The following is a 15,226-nucleotide window of genomic DNA, read 5'->3' as shown; positions in this document are numbered from 1 at the left end:
GCACACAGGATTCATCTTGGAGGACAACCTCATGCATACATGTCTGACCTGTACCCAGGTCCCCTCTCACAGAAAAACTTCCTGCTGGCAGATGGCCTTAGGCTCTCACATGTCCAGCTTATTCCTTAGATGAGTGTCCCTCTAGGCAGGGGAGTGCTGCCTGGGCGGGCAGTCAGGCTCAGTCAGTAGGACAGGAGGCAGTGAACTGTCCAACAAAGCCCTGGATAGCAGAAGCCGTTACCAGCAGATCCTAAGCCAGGGCAGCGTGCCTCACAGGGCCGAAGGGAAAGGGGAGCCCTCCAGGACATGCATGCCCAGCCAACCAGTGCAGATCACAAAAGCCAGAGAGGACCTGTGTCCTGAAGCCCACTGGGGTTCGTGTGTAACCCAAGCAAGCCTCTCACAGGGAATTCTACCTGGTGGACTTAGGGCAAGCAGGCTGGAGTTCTGTGGGGTCACTGTGACAGATGTGCAGTCCTGGGGTACGGGAGTCAGTGGCGTGAGTCACATAGGTTTCTAGCTGTGCTATAGGGAGCTGGTCACCAGGAGGTGGTTGCATGAGGCAGAAGCCCAGAATGACCGCCTTGAGGAACTGGGAGACAGCACTGCGAAATTGTGACTCAGCCTGGCTTCTGGTAAGAGTATAAGAGTATAGGACTTAGACTGAGTGGATACCAAGGCAACATAAAACCCCAAGTTCACTCCACTTGACTTTTCTGGGCCTGTTTGTGCATCTTACCAAATGGAGATGAGAAAACATTTTGCACAAGGTTGAATATCCAAGTCCAAGCACAGGCTGTTTGTAGACACTTAGTTGTGGATCTCTTACACATGAGGGGCTCTGGACATCTTGCTCACTCATCCAGCCTCCCAGTACCTGAGATGTGCTGGTTTGTTACTATAGTTATGGTACCTGGTGAGCATGTGGGCGGGCAGTTGGGTCTCTAAGAGAAGGGTATAAAAATTTCAGATTGCTATACAGGTCTGACTTGATTCTAAAAGTGCAGTAGTTGCATTCCAATGTGCACCCAGAGTGTGCAGTGCGAATTTTAGTAGTGTTTTCAATATCCAACTGTAGTTCTAAAAACTGAACTAACAAAAAATACTAGCACTTATTCCTAAATCCACAGGATCATTAAGAGAGAAAACAAAACCTGAATGTTACTTTGGCCTATTTAGGAATCCAGTTTAATTCTATGGGATCTAATTCAGCAGATTCTCTCCCATTGGAGGCATATAAGTGAAGTTTTACCATAATGATTCTGGAAGCAGAGTCCTCTTAGAAAACACAGGGAACGATATACAACCAAGTGGGAACGAAACGGGGCTAGGGGATGAGATGGGAACTTTAAGTCAGATTGCCTCTCCTGTTTGCAATGAGGTGCTAGCAAAATACCAACTCACTCAAGATGTAAACAGCAAATAAATTACTTCACTGGGCTGAGAACTGATGCCAATTCAGGTGAAGTTCTCAGATCAAGGCCCAGCCCTCATGAAGGGCTGTGTGTGGCTGTTCGTATTATTTAACAAAGTAGCATTAACACTGGACAGCTGTACATAGCTAATGCAAGGCCCACTAGAGCCAAAGACTCCTGTCATATTTTGTACAAGTCACTCCTCATGTCCATCTATTTTGCTTTTTTAAGAGGAAAACAATTAGATCTGAACTGCCCTCTAAGCCTCCGTTGGTGGTACAACTCTGCTCATGCTAGTTCTGGATGCTGGAGTGTGGCCAGGACCAGAATCAAGCAAAGGGGACAACGTGAGCAATGACCCCTTTAGCACTGGTCTTACCAGCACCATGACAATGTACCCAGCTCTGCTGCTATAACCCAGTTAACAGCACTTAACACAGCCCAGAATTCTCTAGTAGTGGAATAGTCGTCTATGATGGGACCTACAGCCGAAGCAGGTCAAGCCCATACTCTTCTTAACACTGTAATATATCCTAAGAACAAACTCAATGTTTAAACTTGTTTAAAATAGTTCCTATAGCTTCTTTTGGGAAAGAAATATCTACTCAAACCCCTTCAATTAAGGCAGCTTTTAATTAATGGTACAATAAGTTTTTCTTGAAGATTAAGGTTGTTTAAAGAGATATCTTTAATGAATACAAAAGCTTGTGAGACAGTATCCCAACAATTACACAGCTCTGAACAAGTGAAACCATGGTTACCAAACAGCTACTTTTATTATAGCATCTACAGTATCTGAAAAAGGGAAGTAATAATAAATAACTGTAGCTGCATCACAAGACACTCAATTATGTATTTAATCACAGTAGTGGATCTTGTTACTACATTTTACACTAAACTTTCATTCTTCAGATTCTCCAGGCTTACGAATGTCATCAATCTTCAAAATCATTCTAACCATTTGTGTTGCAAGAGATATCTGTTGCTTTTTGCCAATCAAGGTTTCTATGACATGTTGTTGCTGCATATCTGAAAATACAAGTAAATCAATTACCCTAAAATAGCATACATAGCCAATCAATAAGCAGCTTTAATTTATGAAACACAGTGAAACTTAAAGACAGCTGGAGTGGGAGGGGGCTGGAGTGGGAGCATCCCCTGATTTCAAGAGTCTGAGGTCTACTGGGCTGTACAGAGTGAGAACTCATTCAAAATCAAACTCAACCAAATGAAACAAAACAAAAACAAACGAACAATACAAATCAAACTGTTGTGCCCAAATGGCCATTAATCTGTTAATTTTCAGAAGAATTTCATTACTCCCAAGGACATTCTAGAATTTGAGCCTGGTTAACATACTTGTGAGGGGACAGGATTCTCAGCAACTAACTGAAAAGAAAATGTCAGCAGCACTGCATCCAACAAAGAATCCACACCCCAACTTTAGTACATCTTGAAGGTATTTGAAATGTTTCCAAGAAATGCTAAAATTATTAACACAAATAGGCCTTCAAGTTAAAGACATTAAATATCTGCCTGACAAACAGGAGGTGTTACTAAAATCCATGGGATGCTGAGCATGAAAAACAATATACCTACACTTTTATGTAGAAACTATCAAATTTTGTGGTTGCCAGGTATGGCCTGATCAGTACAGAAATCATCAGACCAGTGATTCAACAAACAAAAAAGCTCTCTTACTGGTTCAAAAGTGAGAGCGGTTCCAGTGCCTCAATCTACAAAACACTGCACTGTCTACTGGCCTATAACCACACAGTAAACTGCAAACTAAAAGTCCATTTCCGAGCTATTTTACAACATCCAGAGCTCACTCTGACAGACATTTGTGTAAAAAAAGGAAGGCGATTACTTTCTAAAAGCAGAGATCGAGACATGCCATCCTTGGAAATGCCATATATACTACAGTTACGGCAATGAGTTTCACGTTGCTAGGACTACCCAGCTCCTACAGTTGTAAAATGAAACACTCTTAAAATCCAGGACCTGAACAGCCAAAGTGTGTTTAAACATTTAAAGAGATGATACTCACAGCATATATAATATACTGTACAGTAAAATATGATTATTCAACTTAAAAAATATAGCCCCATACAAGGAATCATGACAGCTACTCACCATTTGTACCCTTGTGCAAACAGTCAATTCCAAGAGCAGGGTTCATCTCCTTCACTTGTCTGGCTCGGACTTCAGTCATTGTCTGGATGGGATTCATGCCACTGTTTTCAGAAAGGGCCATGGGGATGACCTCCAATGCATCTGCAAAGGCTCTCATGGCATACTGCTCCAGGGTTGGGCACTGGAAGGGCACAAAGGGTACAGTAAATGCATTCGGGAAAAGCCAAACCAAACCAACACCACCCAGCAGGAACCTGCAAACAACTACATTATTGTATATTTTGAAAGACAACTCTGAAACAGTTTAAGAATAAGCTGTCTTCATTATTGTTCACTGACCAGAATAAAAGGTCATTAAAGAGTAAGAGTGAAGATACAGAATGCACGTCTGAGAAATGCTTTCACAACAAAGCAGATCTCACTGCTCTGAGTTAGAATATTGATTTGGAATGGCTGAAAATGGCTGAGAAATGCTACTGTATGATGTGAATGAGCTTAGGTCAGGTTAAACACCCGTGAAGCTAATGACACTTCTGTTCTGTTCCGCAGTCCTATATCCTCCAAACACCACAAACCTCTAGTTCTAAGTCTCTTTTACCTTATCTGCCTCTTGGCTAACTGCCAAAGCACAAGATATTTCAGCAGCACCTCCTCCATACACCACACGATTATCGCGGATGAGGTTCCGGATGACACACAAAGCATCATGAAGGGACCGTTTTGCTTCTTCGATGATCTAGGGAAAAGTTTGATGTCAATTAACGGGATTAAGATCTAGTCATTTTAGAGTCAAATATCTAGTTTAGCCTAAGAGCTTGCTGGGTACTGAAAACACCATCCAGGTTAAAACTCATGGTAAGGGATGTCACCATATTCACATAATCTTTCATGAGGTAAAATTCATACTGATTTGCTTTCATCACCATATGCTAAAAATTTATTCTTGAAGAACAGAGATTGCTAATGGTTATTTATTTGGGTTTCCTGTTCCTACCAAAGGGACAGCACAAAGGCAAATGTACCTCGTGAAACTGCCAATTTAACATTGTTTTTAGTAATTTTATACCACTCTAACTTGTGTAAAACGATTGATGGTATCGTAGTTTAACAAATTAAGGGGCAAAAAAGCCAAACCATGTACCAAAATCAGAAAATCCAGGATAAAGAACTTGACCTCTTACCATCTTATTTCCTCCTCTGATGAAGATGGTCACGGCTCTGGAATTCTTACACTGCTCAATGACCAGCATTTTGTCTTTAGTTGTGCCAAATGAGATCTCCTGTACCAGACCAGCGAAGCCCAGCTTCTCCTGTGTGAGCTCGGAGAATCGAGGGACAATCCGTCCTCCTGTTGCAATGGCAATCAGCTAATTGGGGTGTGTCAGGAGACAAAGACAACACTGGTCAATGTTGGTGAACTTATAAAAGCTGAACCACAAAAAAGTTAAATGTAATCTAGAACCACGTTCTTCACTAGAATTGTTATACCTCTCTGGACACACAATTTCATGTTCAATGGAAAACGCTTTGTTAGAATGAACAGGTTCTGAAGAGCTGGGACTCCTGGTCTGGTTCTGCTGCTTCTTGGCTCTAATACCCTGGGCAGAGTTCCTCCCCCCCCTCTGTGCAGCCCTTCTCTACGAACCCTTCCTGAACATGCCCTGCAATGGTCACAGGGAGGACCAAAGAGGCAGTGTACGCCTGGTGTCCAGAACAGTGCTTGGGATGGCTGTTTGTATTAGGCTAACACAGAAAGGGATGAGACCAGGGTTCCTGCCTTGGAAAGTCAATAACAATGGAAAAATATTTCAATATGACATGGAACACAAGAAATACACAGCCCCGTTATTCTATTACAAAAGATTCTAGCACTTTCCTTTCCCCCAGCTCATTTTCTTCTTCGCAGTGGATCCTTGGCACGATGTGGTTATTTAAAGCAAGCACTACCAAGACAGCCCAAAAGTACATGCATGCATTGTAAGTTCAACCCTTATGAACAGGGAAAGCTCTTGGCATGGGATTTCCTACCTCAATTTCAGGTCCTCCTACCCAACGAACTGCAGGCAGGTTATTCTGAAGAAGTAAATGATTTGCTTCATCATCAAAGCCCCACTGGCAAATAGCTAGGTTAGCACCAGTTTCTTTAATCTAGAAAAGAAATGCCACAATTATACTAAAAAAGTAGGTATTTATTCTTTGTTGTTTGAAAAACTACAGCAACAAAAACCAACCCCCTCCAAACCAGAGACGTGGTTGATTATGTAAAATAGATACATTAAAACAAACAAAAACAACGGAAAACTTAAAAGGAACTACATGAATGTCACTACACGTTATCTATGGCAATTACCTCATTTTTTCATACTATGCTTTGAAGCCACAAAGAGTAATTTACACTGCATTCCATAGTTAAGAGTGAAGCAAAACAAGACTTGTCAAAAAAACTAATATTAACTCCGTGACTGGGGTTGCAACTGTGGTAGAGTGCTTGCCTAGCATGCATGAGGCACTGGGTTCAATTCCCAGTGCCACATAAAAATAAATACAAACAACAACAAAAAAACAAAACCAAAACAACTCCCCCAAAGGTTAACAAACAGCTCTATCCTTTCACAGATACCCAAGAAGTGGTTTCATTTGTGTGCCTGAACAAAACCCAAATGTTATGTATGACACACACTCATCTACTCTTTCCTTACTTGAATGGACAATTCTGAGGATCAGTAGAATTTAGGGGCCCCAGGGGCAATTCTGCTCTAGAGAGCACTCCTCTACCATGCAAGTAATTACTTGACTGTCTTTTCTCAAGGAGGAAGGATCACAAAAGCATTCCTCCAGTGCCAAAAGCCTGTGATTATTGCACAATGTCACATGACTGTTAGGGACCCATCTTCATCTAAGCCGCTCAGACCACCACCACTTCCTCGTTATCCACCTCTTTTCCCTGCCTGACTCTGCGGGAACTTGGGACATGAAGAATAGCCTATGTATGTACCACATTTGTTTTATAACCCATACCTAATTCCATTCCTTGAGAGTTTAAAGTTCATAAAAGATCACTTAAGACTTACTTGTTGAATCATCTCTTCAAACTTCTCCTTTTCATATTTTTGAAGGGCTTTAAAATCTTCTACAGAGGTTACATCCAGCTTGTGCTTTGTCTTTGGTTTAGGTGGTTCAAATGGACATGTGAGAATTGCAATCTTTGCGTTCTCCACTTTCTGTGGAGAAAAATAAAAAACAAATTGGTGCATTTAAGAGTCAGAACAGTGTGAAGCTCTGAAAAGCAATGACTTACTTACTTTTGGCATCTGTGGGTGACTGAAATCCTTGTCCACGATTACGCCCTTAATCAGTTTGGTGTCCTCCAGCCTCCCACCCACTTTGCCTTCTACTTTGATGAGCTCAAAGTCAACGTCTCTCCGTTCCATATCTGCCACAGTAAGGACAGCATCCACAGCAATCTCGGCCATTTGTCGATGACAACTGTTGACACTGATGAAAACACAACAGAACTTTTCACATTGATTTCGAAACTGATGTTGCTTAAGAGTTTTCTAGAAAGAAATGTCATCACAACCTGCACTTACAGAAGTCTGGGGCAGGTTCTCAGTCTGGGATTCATGGACCCCAAAGGGGACCATAAAGTTGCATGGGGGAAAACGTAAATCTTTATTTTCACTATTTCCTTTCACTAAGAGTGCACAAAGACCACTGTAGTATGGCATTGAGACTTATTCTAAGAGTGCACTACTTTTAAAAAATATATTGTAACTTTAGAAGTTCAAAGTAGAATGGGAAAGATCAATAATCCAGGAAAAGTAATGAACCTCTCTCTGATTGCAGCACTTACTGAGAAGTGAAGAGGCTTGATAGGGCAATCTACTTTATAAGAATTCCCACTACAGCATCACTTACAGAAGGGGGATGTTCTCTTTTTTGAAAGCTGTGAAATCCTTAAAGACTGCTCAGTAAATTTAGTCTAGAAAAAAACCACAAGGGAAACCTAGTACTTGAAATTGTGTCTGAAATCCAAATCATGAGAACCATGAAACTGACTTATAATATTCTGCTTTATGATGCATAAATTTGGCTACCATGAGTCAATTTGAGAATTTGTACTAAAAAACCACACATACTTGAGTTATAAGCAAACTTTCAAACAGAACAAGTTCAACTTATAAAGCAATAATTAAGTAAGGTTTGTATATTTCAGGTAACACAACTGTCTTCCTTCATGAGAAAAATCATGCTAGGCAGTGGCAGGGGCCACCAGAGGCAGCCAACACCTTGCCAAGGAGTCACCCTTATCTGTCAGGGCATCTTCCCTGAAGAGAAGGCAGCAGACACTGGCTGCATTTCCCCTGGGACCACTTCTTCCTTATTCTACCACACACACACAAAGTTAAAACGATGTTTTCATGCATATTAAAATATAAACATTTCCTGCACTATTAAATAAAAAGTGTAAAAAAGAACCTCACACTAGATTTTTATGCTACATTATGGCAATCAACCACAAGTTTCTGTCACTGTTGGAAAAGCTGCATGTTTGTGTTTACAAGACTTAGCAGTAAGCCTGGCAAACAGAAGGCCATTATGCAAACACCTGGTGAATCAATTTCAAGACTGCTCTTTCTCACTAAATTAAAACTCTGGACCAGTAAATTTGCTTGCTTGCTGAATGAAAAGTAGAAACTCCTTTCCTCCAAACAGTTCCCTAGCAAAAAATGATAGAAGTGTTATAAGAATTAACACAATCCCCAGGTAGGACCCTTTCTAGTTGATTTTAAATCAGCTATTCTGTTAAACTAAAGAACTATATATTTCAAACATTGTAAAGATTTAGTAACTGAATTGGGAAATTCAGCTTCCAACTACAAGATGCCTATGTCTATATCCATGCTGAAAACAATACAAAACTAAACAGAAAGCTTTTATCCAATCAGTAACAAATTAGCCATCACACTGCTGCCTTTAGGAACAGGTAAACGGCCGTGCCTCCTCTACAATGCTTAACTTTTCTACCAACATAACACGCACACTTTGGAGCCCAGTGTAGTTTTTGCAGTCTGAATCAGAGGTTCAGGGTTCTTTATGTCAACGAGCACACGATCACTGATCTTGTCCAGGTGCTCAATAGCAATGCGGGCGGCCTGCTCGTAGCCATCAGCGATCCTGATGGGGTGAATGCCTCGGTCTAGCAGCTGCTCAGCTTCTTCCAGCAAGGCACCAGCCAGGACTGCAAACGGGACACGGAGAGTCAGACTGGGAGGAGTCAAAACTTTTCGCACAGCAAAATCAATAAAATTAGATGCTATCACGAAAGTAACAAGCTCCAGAATTAAGGTGGATATGATATTAGAAGCTGGGCTAATTTTGAAAGGGAGACCCTCCTAGCAAAGGAATAGCATGTCTCTCCTTACAGATCAATATTCAATCCTCAGTGATGTGAAGAATGCAAATAAAGAACAAAATACAAGAACATTTTTATGAGGAGATAACAATATTATGTTTCCTGGGCTAGGGGACTTCTATTCAGTATAATTATCCTGGTGTTAAGATTTACAAATCTGTTAATTATTTATTCCCCCTTTGCCAACCTTCCCATCCCCTCATTTTGGGTCCACAAAGATGAATTTTGGTTTGTGGGTCTTAAATCTGCTGATCTCCAGGGACAAAGAGAATAGTGGTTGGCACACAATGGCACCCAACAAATATATGCTGAATAAAAATTAGTTTCAGAAGAGATTTTTAAAATCTCTTTCCCATCTTTTTTTTTTTAAACTGTAAACAGTTCAAACGTTCAGCGGAAAAGTATTGCAAGAACACTAAAGTGAACAGCTGTTCACTTAAAATTTTGATATGTACGCACCAATTTTGATACGCACACACCCTTTTTCTGTCCAATTCCTTGAAAATCAGTTGCAGAAATCATGATGCCACCATTTTATATTTTAGCATTTGGTTGAGAATCAAGGCATTTTCCTATGAAACTTCAATATAACTGTCAAGAAACTGAATCCTGCTGGGTGTGCTGGTGGCACACCTGTATCCCAGAAACTCTGGATGAAGCAGGAGGATCATGAGTTCAAAGCCAGCCTCAGCAACTTTGTGAGATCTATCTCTAAATAAAAATTAAAAAAGGGCTGGGGATGTGGCTCAGTGCTTAAGCAACCCTGGGGGTTCAATTCCCAGTACAAAACAAAAAACAAAACACACAAACAAAAAAAAAAAATCAAAACCCGAATCCGAATACAACACCATTATGTATTACATGATCTATAATCAAATCCCCCACCACTTGTCCTAAACATCCTTTACAGTTTAAAGAACTGGCTAGCCCCAATCAAAAATCACACACTACAGCTGGCTGTCCTTTCACATTTCTGAACTCCCCATCCTCTTTCTGTTTTTTTGTGACACTCAGTTTTGAAAGCCTGGGACACTTGTAGCAGGTTCTTCAACTTTGATTTGCCCAACTCTTTCCTCAAGATTTGATTCGGAGAAAGCATTTTCAGGAGGCACGCTAGCCCCACGATTGATCTTGAACACCAACTTTTAGATGATAAAGGATAAGCTATTTTTTCTTACCAACTACTCCTGTGGTTCCATCTCCAATTTCATCATCCTGGGATTTGGACAGCTCAACCATCAACTTGGCAATCTGATGATCAACATCCATCATGCTTAAAATGGTGGCCCCATCATTAGTTACGGTCACATCGCCATCCTTATCTACCATCATCTTATCCAGTCCTAAAAGGACAATAATGCTCAGAAGGCCTTTTTAAGGAGAGGGGGTACCCAATACCAAGAACTACTCAGAGTTCTTATTTATACAATCTATTAGAAAACAAATAACTCAACATACATTACAAATACCTATATGAAGACTTTTAGACTGGCTAACCTAAAGTAACACCACATTGGAAACAAGTTAAATGGCTAAAAGTAGAGAAAATTACAGAGCATCACTAAATGTATGAATTTCAAAAGATAACAGATATAATTTGGAAAATGCTAAGAAGTGATGCTAAATGAGAAAAAAGTCTGATGTAAAACTGTACACATATTTAACAGAACCATGTTTAAGAAATGTGGAATATACTAAAACATTTGGGCTGTGTTAAGGGTACTAGGATACCATACTCTAGTTTTCAAAAGAGATCACGCTGACCATGATTTAAAACTTCTGCTATAAAGAATATACAGATTTGTTAGACTCTTACCATTTGGTCCAAGAGATGTTCTCATTGTATTTGCTACAGCCTTTGCAGCCATTATATGAGACTAAATGAAACAGAAAAAATACCCAGTTACATATAATTTCAGTAGTTAGAAGCACAGAGGTAATGATTTCCAAAAACACTTATGGCAGTCTCTGTTTTCTGGTAGCTTCTACATTTAAGAGACTACTGACAAGTCTAAATCTAAGCATGTTAATTATGATTACTAGCTTAGTAAGCAAAAAAAGTAGAAAAAGAATCGAGTGCTTTTTGTTATCTCATTTAACCCGCAACATGTCAATGAATCAGGTTCTTTCACCAGCCAGGGCCTGGAGTCCAATTGTAAACATGCAATGCATTGAACTTTCATACTGTGGGCTACTGTGGAAATATTCATGTGGAGTCTACATATAACCCAAACAGAGGAGTCACCCTTGTCTGTTAAAGGTTGGAAGATTGTTCAAAGAAAAAAGTTCTGAATAATGGTTAAGAACTTAGTAATAGTGATTCTGGGTAGTAATGGTCTACATTAATCAGGTAGACCATTCTATTTTAACCTCTTTATTCTCTTGCGCTAAAAATCTTTTCCCACCTATCTGAAATTCCAATTACAATAATAGATCAAAGTTAGCAGATAGAAACATTAGAATAATTCAGTTACCTAGTGTCTAAAGTGGCAGGTGTAAATTAAGTTTTTAAGGGGGTAAAGAAAGCAGGGAGAAATTTGGTAAATAGGAGAAACTGAAAAATATACTTTGTCCTGCTCCCTACAAAAGTGGAAGAAGACTTTATTCCAAATCTTAAAAGATTTAAATGCTCATGTTACTGTTCAAATAAGCCTTAGGTTTTGCAATCAGGGGATTCCAAGTACACACCCACAATCTAAGGAGCCTCAAAGTATGCCAAACCAGAGCTTCTAATTTTTTAAGAAACATCTGTATTAGTTATAGACACGATACCTTTATGTTATTTATTTTTTTAAATATAGTGCTGAGAATTGAACCCAGTGCCTCACATGTGCTAGGCAAGCACTCTACTACTGAGCCACAACCCCAGCCCCAGAGCTTCCAATTCTTAAAAAAAAGATTTAAATGCTCATGTTACTGTTCAAATAAGTCTTAGGTTTTGGTATCTACATTCTAGGAAAATTAATAATATGCCCTGCTGTAACATCTGGATAGGTTCATTCATTTGCAGAGAGATTCTTGGAACTCAGAGGTGTTAAACAATCTTCCTAGTTGACTCCCACCCTCCGCAAATAAAATTTAGGCCAGTGACAGGAAAACAGTAAAGACAACCAAAGCTTGTAAATATCCTTCCCTATTTCCACACATTAGGCTCACATTTCCTCCAAATGCTCTTTCCTTTCTTTGTTTTTGCCTTACCAACCTAACTGATACCCAGAGCTTGCTAAAGAATTTCAAAGTCTCATCCTTCTATCCCTTAGATTCATCCCATATCCAACTAAATCAATCTTCCCCCAAAGAGCCACTTACCACTTCCAAAAGCTTAAATAACTCCCAATTCCTCAACATGCATGTTAAAAGTTTCAGCTTGTTCTTCAAAGCCCTTCACTATCTAAAACCAGGCTCCCCTTCTGGTGAGGATGGTCTCTGCTTGTAGCCTAAACATGTCTCTCAATCTGTGTTGATGCACAGAAAGCCCTCCTCCCAACAAAATGCCCACTAACCCTTTAAAGCAGTTCAAATGAACCTATTCAGGAAAGCCTTCTCTGTCACCCCATTTGGCATGTTACAAAAGATACAAAGTTCATTCAGTCTGTGAAAATACTGGAAGCCCTTAAAACACGTTTTTTTTTTTTGTTTGTTTGTTTTTTGGGCGGTGCTAGGGATTGAACCCAGGGCCTTGTGCTTGTGAGGCAAGCACTAACCAACTGAGGTATATCCTCAGCTCCCTAAAACACATTTTGAAAGGTATGTCTTTATAGGGGAATTAAAAGATAACCATCATAGGGAAGTGGCTCTTAACTGGGAGCAGTTTTATCTCCCAGGATACACCTGACAGTATCTGGATGTTTTAGGTCATCAAAATCAGACAGGGGGCTGGATATAGCGATGCACAACTGTTATTACAGCTACTAAACTGAGACAAGAGGCATAAGGTTGGCAAACTCAAGGCTAGACTGGGCAACGTGGCAAGATCCTGTCTCAAAACAAAAAACAAGGGCTCAGTGGTATAGGGCTTGCACAGCGGTTGTGTAAGGGCCTGGGTTCAATCCTCCGTACAGCAATAATAGAAACAAGCCCCGATGACCCCAACAAAAACTCGAGGGAATGTTACTGCCATGTAGTGGGTTGAGGTAAGGGAAACTGATAAGTCTCCCTACCCAAGGCAGGGCTTCACACCAAAGAATGACCTACATCCAAATGTCAAAAATACCAAGGCTGAAAATGGTGCTCTTTAGTAGCTATGTGAATGTGCAATTTCTCAATTACTCTGGTCCTAATTTCCAGTTCTGTAAAACAGTACCTATCTTAGAGAGGATTACACACAATAACCCAGGTTAATACGGACAAAATGGTTAACAAAAACCATCTGTACCTTTAATTATACTGTTTACCATGTTTTGGATGTTACTTTATCTGCAAGTTCCTCTAAGTGAAAAGTGGAATTGGATATGTAATACAAGAAGCTTTAAACATTTTTTCCTAGAAAGGAAACAGACTCTGAGTACTCAGCATGGATCAAGCACTGAGGCTACCCCTTCAGTTACGCCATTCAATGCTTATCAAATTCTCATACAGAAATCACTCCCACTGGGAAACCAGTTCAGAGAGGCTGTGAAACTTAAGTCAAACAGAACTGTATTATTTCTATATCTGTTTAGGTAAACCCAAAAGATACTACATGAACAGGGATACCTCAAACCTGGTGACATGTTTTACCCACATAAAACCTCTAAGGGGCCCCACAAAGTGTCTCTTCCTATACATTTTTCTGCCAACATCTGTTCGATGACCCTTTCTAACCTGGAATTTGGCACTTTAAAACTTCTTTGTTCTCCCTTATTCTGTTCAGTCTGTCTCAAAGTCTGTTGCTTCCTATGGTGTGGCTCCCCTTAAAAGCTGGTTCAAAACCCCCTCAATGGTTGCTCTCCATCCCATGGGCTACGTACAGGCTTGCTTCCCATGACACATAAAGGCTTACACTTTTAGGAACTAATACAACTTACTGTGTTCCATGAATACCAGATTATTGTTCTACTCAATAAACGACCAAGTGTTTCCAGCCCAAAGTATTTACTTCCACTGTTTCTTCTCCCTAGAATGCTAGCTCCAACCCCTGACCAAATGCCGCGCCGTATCAAACGTCTGAAGGGCTCCCTCCGCTCTTATCTGCAGCCCTTCAATTCCTGGTCGTTCTGATCACACACCATCTTGGATTATAGTCACTGTCCATTTTTCGCCCCTGCGAGTTATTTTCTTCCCTAAGGAATATACTTATTCCCACGACACCGCGTACATAAAAGCACTCAAAAGTGAAATGCTTGCGACTGAGCATTTACGATTGGCAAAGAAAACGAGCTCCCGTTTCTTCCGGGCTGCTGCGGGTATGAACGCTGGACGCACAGCCTCAAAGACAGGAGACCCAGCGCGGCCGATCTGCGCGCTCCGGGGAAAGCGGGGGCCACAGAGCCGGCCGAGGGCCGTTCTGCTCCCCGCACTGGCGGACCTGGGGCCAGCGCCCAGCCGGGGGGCGCTGGCGGCCCGCCCCAGCCCCCATGCAGGGAAAAGGCATGAGTGTCAGCCTCTCCCGAGCTCCGGGAGCCGGGTGCGCGGCGCGGGCCGAGAGCAGCTGCCTGGAGAAGGGGGTCTCGACCTTCCCGGCCCGCACATGGCACAACCGCGCCTAGGCCTGCGCAGGCGCAGAGCCGCGGCTCCGGACGCCCTCCCTCATCCCACGGCACGCGTGGCCCGGGCCGTTACCTTAAGGGCCTCAAGTCCCATAAGCCGAGACTTGCGGTCCTGATCCTTGATGATGAGGAAGGGGCGCCCATATTCATCGAACGCGAGGGTCCCCACGGAGGCCATGATTCAGCCACAGTAGTTACTTTCCCACCACCGACCAAGACCGCTCCGGAACTGAGACCGCGCCTTCCTCTCGCGGGAGGGCGCAACAGCTCGCGCATGCGTAGAGCGGACTCTCGAGATTTATTTTTCAACCGGGACTAATTTTACGCCTTACAGTAACTTCTGGAATCAGCGGCTTTTGGAAACTTCTATCATCCTGGAAAGTGGGGGGGGGGTACGAAGACACTAACGGGGACTTTTAGAAACACAAGCCAAGAGCACGCCAAGTTTAGTAACTTATTAAAGGTTTACAATAAAGGGCTTCTGATGGTGGGTCCCAACGAGAAATCCATTTACTTAAAAAATTTTCTGTGCGCTTACTTCCCGGCTCTGAGGAAATGGTAGGATCCACTTC

The 15,226-nt window shown here is 41.6% G+C and overlaps 1 protein-coding gene across 1 annotated transcript; it reads right to left on the bottom strand.

Moving 5' to 3' along the window:
* Window positions 1-2,079: 2,079 nt before the first annotated feature.
* Window positions 2,080-14,901, bottom strand: Cct5 (chaperonin containing TCP1 subunit 5). The gene is made up of 11 exons (XM_047556231.1): window positions 14,728-14,901; window positions 10,784-10,844; window positions 10,146-10,310; window positions 8,595-8,793; window positions 6,854-7,046; window positions 6,623-6,772; window positions 5,580-5,699; window positions 4,733-4,918; window positions 4,150-4,287; window positions 3,552-3,732; window positions 2,080-2,444 (listed from the first exon to the last, which is right to left on the bottom strand). Exons 1-11 carry the CDS (start codon window positions 14,830-14,832, stop codon window positions 2,317-2,319), a joined length of 1,626 nt encoding a protein of 541 aa, XP_047412187.1. The 5' UTR covers window positions 14,833-14,901; the 3' UTR covers window positions 2,080-2,316.
* Window positions 14,902-15,226: the final 325 nt, after the last annotated feature.

The sequence above is a fragment of the Sciurus carolinensis genome, chromosome 6 (assembly GCF_902686445.1).
Source record: "Sciurus carolinensis chromosome 6, mSciCar1.2, whole genome shotgun sequence".
NCBI classification, from domain to species: domain Eukaryota; kingdom Metazoa; phylum Chordata; class Mammalia; order Rodentia; family Sciuridae; genus Sciurus; species Sciurus carolinensis.
The sequence above is the reverse complement of the archived record's forward strand: the minus strand, read 5'-3'. Positions and strand labels throughout refer to the sequence as shown.